Raw genomic sequence first — 5,360 nt, forward strand, 5'->3', positions numbered from 1 at the left:
CCCAAAAAACGAGCATTTAAAGACACAAAAGTGGAAACGGGCAACTTTTCATAGTACTACTATTAGTAGAACTGTGCCCACTAGAGGGAAACGTAATTGGTGATCCACTTTTTTCTTCTTAAAGGCTGGGTTTTACGGCTCAACAGCTTATAAAAACGTATTTTTGGGTTTTTTGGCTTGTTAGCTGTACATCTTGTCACACAGCAGCTTTTAGGCATTATTCAGTTTTTTGTTATAAGCCAGAAATGACAAGGAGGCGGCCTCTCGCAATACAAAGTCAATGGAGACGGTTGGATTAATTTTGGTAAACCATTCTCTGCACGCATGTGACAAAATAGGTAATTGAAATTTGGCTCCCCATGTGTTGTCAGAAGGGGATAATACCACCCCTTAATTTGCACTACCACGGCACTGACATTTAGTGCAGAGATTAACTAATTTGCATTTAAAAGGAGACACCCAAACACAGCACATTTTTACTCACACCTACAAAGTGGCAATTTTAACATGCTATAATAAATTATCTATGAGCTAGAACTTCACATATGCAATCTTAATTTATTTATTTCACATCTTAAAAAAGCCTTGTGAAATGTCCCCTTTAATCATGTAAGAGTATATTGATTGGATTTGCATCAATAAACATTTTGAATATTTAAGTAGAAATGTATTTATATACAAAAACAGTTTTGCAGCAAATTTTAATGGATGGTATTTTATCAAAACAAGCCTGTATTTCAATATTTTACACTGAGCTATAACTTTGAAGAACAGATTATTACATTACTAAGGGGCGGTTTGCCTGAAAGGGTTAAGATTGATCCAGGACCAGGCCTTATTTATATTAGGACATTTACAAGTTTTTACAAGTATACCTTACAAAAATATTACTAATGTGTATATTGAGACAAAACAATGGCATTGATACTTAAGATAGGCCAGTGCAAACTGTTTTTAGTTGGGGACTAGACTTAAACCCTGTCTGGGAAACCTCCCCAAAATTTGAACTGCAACTTAACATTAAACATTTACTACCTGCAAGGTGTCTCAATATTTATGATAAAATGAAATGTTGCAAATCATCCCATAACACTGGCTTAATACTAACACAAAACATTGATTTTAATGCCTTACAAACTTTATTAGACATACCATACTAACTGTTTCACACATTTACGAAGTATGATGTTATTGTGTGTACTACAATAATTTTTTGCTGAACTCTACTATAGAAGTAATACAACCTTTAAAATGCAACATTTAAAGTTCAACATCACACAAACAAATGTAATATTTAAACAGAATGAACTAAATAAATTGTTATAAAAGCACTTCTTCCGAATCATTTTCGCACAGCTTGCATTTTTTTGCAATTTCATGTACAGAATATACAGTACAACTTCAATGTACAAAATGGCATTTTACAAGATATAAAATGATGGGGTAATTTGAATTCACAACCCCACTATATGTGTGTTTGGCCACTACAGAAACAGCTTTTCCATCTTTGGAGGACACCAAAGAAATCCAAACTCTGATCAAAGTAACAGTCCTTCCCTCTTTCTCCCACTAGAGGGATCCACTTCTCTGAAGCTTACTTGATTTTTGTGCTTGCATGTCATACATCTAGAGGAACTTTTTTCATAATAATCGATGTAACAATAGATTGCTAAACTGAAAAGTTAATTTACACACATTACGGTCTTCTACATACCATTAAAATTGCAAACACACTTAAAAAAAATAAAGAGTCAAAACCAAACGTGTCGTTTAAACACTACATACCGTAATTCCATTATTTTTATGTACATTAGTGTGTCAGTCTGTGCAATAAAACCATTATTAAGGCGTTAATGTGTTCATTTTAGAACACGTCCATCATAGCTCTTTATATAACAGGCATAGGACAATAGGCCACATTAAAATCATTATTACACCAATGACAACACTTATAATATGTGAGCGACAGATCATATAATACCCTGTTAGTCTCACTGGAGCATAACAATCTCCTGCACTAAATCACAGTATTCTGTGTAAGAAAAGGCTGCAGATTTGCAGTGGTATTGTCCAGACCTATGTGTTGTGATATAATGTATACATAAAGTAAGTGGATATATTGAGTCAATAATCACATTGAAGTTTTATAATCATTTTTTTTTTTTTGTAAGTTTGCCATTATAAGTTTGAAGTCCTTCTGTTAAATGAAAGTTTTTTTGCCAAAGACAAGGCGTAACCCTCTGCCACACGCTCAAGTTCACACAAAGAAAAACCTTAACTACAATGGAGCAACAGTCTTAAGAAGTTCCTTTGATGCAAAACCAAAATCTTAGTTTATATTACACAGTTTGTATTTGCTTATCTATAACTCCATCTTTTGTCACAACTACACACAGTCCACCACAGGCTCTCCCTCATTCCCTCCTTCCTCCTCCCCCCACATCCCAAATCTCATATCCTCATCATCCATAGCTGCATCCCCCTCTTCGAGGCCGACCATGCCCAGGGCTTCATCTGCTCCGGGCTCCCCTTGATGGGCACGGAGGTGTTTTCTCAAGCTGGCTGGATCTTTAAATCCACGATGGCAGAGCGGGCAGCAACACGGCCGCTCTCCCGTGTGTATGCGCTGGTGGTGTTTCAAATGCTGCAGGCGGCTAAGACGCTTCCCGCATACACCGCACACATAAGGTTTTTCGCCGGTGTGCGTGCGCCGGTGCTTTCGCAGGCCGTCTAGATGCCGAAACTGTGTCCCACACTCAGAGCAGGAATACGGTTTTTCACCAGTGTGGATGCGGAGGTGGGTCTTAAGGGCCCCTGACTCACGGAAACGCCGCCCACACACAGTGCACGGGTACGGTTTCTCCCCCGTGTGGATCCTCAGATGCTTTTTCAGGCTGGAGATGAGACGGAACGTCTTTCCGCACTCCAAACACAGATGAGGCCGCTCCCCAGGCACTTCCCCCATCAGCTCAGAGATGGAACGCCGCGCGGGCTCCTCCGGAGATGAACCGTCCACCCCGGGACTCCTCCTGGATGACATACCCAAACCGGCAGCATCTCTCTGAGCGGATCTAAGCCCAGAGGTCCCCTGCGGAGATGAATTACTGGAAGAAGGTCCATTGTGAGGTCTGGACGGAGGAGGTGGTGTAGGTTTGGAAGGATGGCTATGCGAATGGGAACCTCCTTCTTCCTCGGGTACATGGGGGAACACCAGATCACATGAACTCTGTGCGGAGTGCTCAGTTTCAGTTGGGGTATCTCTTGCTCGCACACACATCTGCACAGATGCAGGACCCTGTTCTTCTTTAATAGAGAACGTAGTGTGCGAGGAGGTGTTTGGGGGTCTAGTGTGTGACAGACGCCTGCTGTCATCCACCATCTCACCTGTAAAACAGATAATGCATTTATACACTGGAAACAAAGTTTTAAAACCTCAATTTAACTATGATAACAACAACATAATGCGTATTAAAAATCAAATCCCCATACGGCAACTATTATAAAAAAAGCTGACGAAATTTGCGTGTTATCTTACCAGTTCGGTTCATGTCTGAACAGATATTAGATGAATGGACGGATATGGGGTCATAAAAACTGTTCGTCACCGTCCCATCTGCCTGAATGGAGAGGTGGCAGGTCTTGAACTCCTCCCTGGAGTCAAAACCATGTATGGCATCACCCAGAGCTCCACTCAACTCCGGTTCACCTCCAGCAAAACAGCGCGGATCCGCCTCGTGTCCAGTCCGGTGAGTCAACCGGCTCGAGTTTAACGGTCCCCCTGTGGTGTATGCGTGATGGCCCGTCATGGGCGGGTTACCAAAGGGACCTTGAAGTTGGTCAATCAATTTCTGGGCGCTACAAAGACACTCTTGTAACGTTTTGAGTTCTCTCTCTGAAACTTCGAGTCGAATCTTAAGTTTTTCGTTTTCCTGCTCTTTGGTCAACAGCTCCCGCTGGGTTTCGGACAGCACGGCCACGATCTCTCCCAGCAGGGTGTCCACGGCTGCGGACAGAGTGGACCGGATGGTCGGACCGAGGCGGGTTCGGAGTGTGGAGATGGACATGTTTTTGTCCCGCATGCACTCAGTTTTGTCTCCTTTGTTTATTATAGTTTGCTTACGGTGGGAAGCACTTGCTGGTGAGCTGTTTGCTGGTGTCGGTACCGATGCTTGGTTGATTCTGCCAGACCCGTTTTCACCGTTGCGCTTCGAGTTCATCGCGAACCATTCGATTGTAAAAACCCGGCGAATAAGAATTCCGTTTTTACTGATTTATTGGCGTTTTAGAAAAGAAAATGGGCATAGTTAACAATCAATGGATTATAATCACTCAGAAATAAAGAACAATATTCGCCACCCGAACTAGCTAACTGTTACTCTAGCATTATCGTTAGCAAACTAGCACACACGTTACTGCTGCAAATCGAGACTCGCACTAAATTGGTTTTTTAGTAAAACTTCGACAAATAACCACACTGAATGATCACAACAAAGTATTGTTCGTTTGCGCAGATTTGCTAATCGTTACACAGCGGACCCAGAGCCCTCATTTCAGAATATAAACGCTGAGATATTCCTGACTTTTGATTGGTCAAAGACGTGGTCGCGGATCATTGACGTACGGGCGCGTAAACACAGCGCGTTTAAATGACGCATTTCCAGCTGTGAATTTAAACAATTTTTCTTATATATTTATCTTTGTACGCATTAATTATTTGTAACTCCTTGTATTATCAATACTTTATTTTAAGTTTATTATTTATTTAATTCTTAAATTTAATTTAATATTTATTCTTTCCTTCTGTTTAATTCATTGTTTATAATTATTTAATTCCTTAAACTTCTTTGTATTTTCATATTTGAACAGTGACTGTTGATGGTGCAATGTGTCTGCTTTTGACAATTGTAGGTTTTTTCTATTGCAGGCCTAAAAAGATTCGTATTCAAAACTAAACTAAAATGGTTTCTTAGATCAGAATACAGAACTTTTCTTGCAAATTCACTCGTGTTTTTTTTAGATTGAGTGCCGATATTTAAAGAATTAGATAAAGACTAGACTATTATACTGAACCTTATTAGATACAGAGGGCACTGTAAAGATGCATGTCACAGGTTTTTGGATTCATAATATTTCTTAAAATATTTTTTTTATTCACAAATGCAGATTTGTAAAATCTCCTCAGTAGCTTGCAGTCTCTAAGAACTATTTTGGGCAATATATAAAAAAAGAGCTGTCAAAAACTAATATAATTTTCTTTTTGTGCATAAGCCCCCATTATATGGTTAAATTTGAATTTAGATTTAAATGCCATTTTTAAATCTCATATTTGCTAGTGTTTGTTAGTCATATTTTATTACTCA

The 5,360-nt window shown here is 39.7% G+C and overlaps 1 protein-coding gene across 1 annotated transcript; it reads right to left on the reverse strand.

Moving 5' to 3' along the window:
- Positions 1 to 1,097: 1,097 nt before the first annotated feature.
- Positions 1,098 to 4,626, reverse strand: LOC129440406 (uncharacterized). The gene is made up of 2 exons (XM_055199755.2): positions 3,536 to 4,626; positions 1,098 to 3,384 (listed from the first exon to the last, which is right to left on the reverse strand). The coding sequence occupies exons 1-2, from the start codon at positions 4,215 to 4,217 to the stop codon at positions 2,387 to 2,389; spliced, it is 1,680 nt and encodes a 559-aa protein (XP_055055730.1). The 5' UTR covers positions 4,218 to 4,626; the 3' UTR covers positions 1,098 to 2,386.
- Between the last annotated feature and the right edge of the window lie 734 nt (positions 4,627 to 5,360).

The sequence above is a fragment of the Misgurnus anguillicaudatus genome, chromosome 22 (assembly GCF_027580225.2).
Source record: "Misgurnus anguillicaudatus chromosome 22, ASM2758022v2, whole genome shotgun sequence".
NCBI classification, from domain to species: domain Eukaryota; kingdom Metazoa; phylum Chordata; class Actinopteri; order Cypriniformes; family Cobitidae; genus Misgurnus; species Misgurnus anguillicaudatus.

Excerpts from the sequence above, each read along its gene's own strand:
- LOC129440406 (XM_055199755.2), bottom strand. The coding sequence starts at position 4,217 with ATGAACTCGAAGCGCAACGGTGAAAACGGGTCTGGCAGAATCAACCAA. Across the intron at positions 3,385-3,535 it reads TTCAGACATGAACCGAACTG|GTGAGATGGTGGATGACAGC; the intron begins GTAAGATAACAC and ends TCTGTTTTACAG.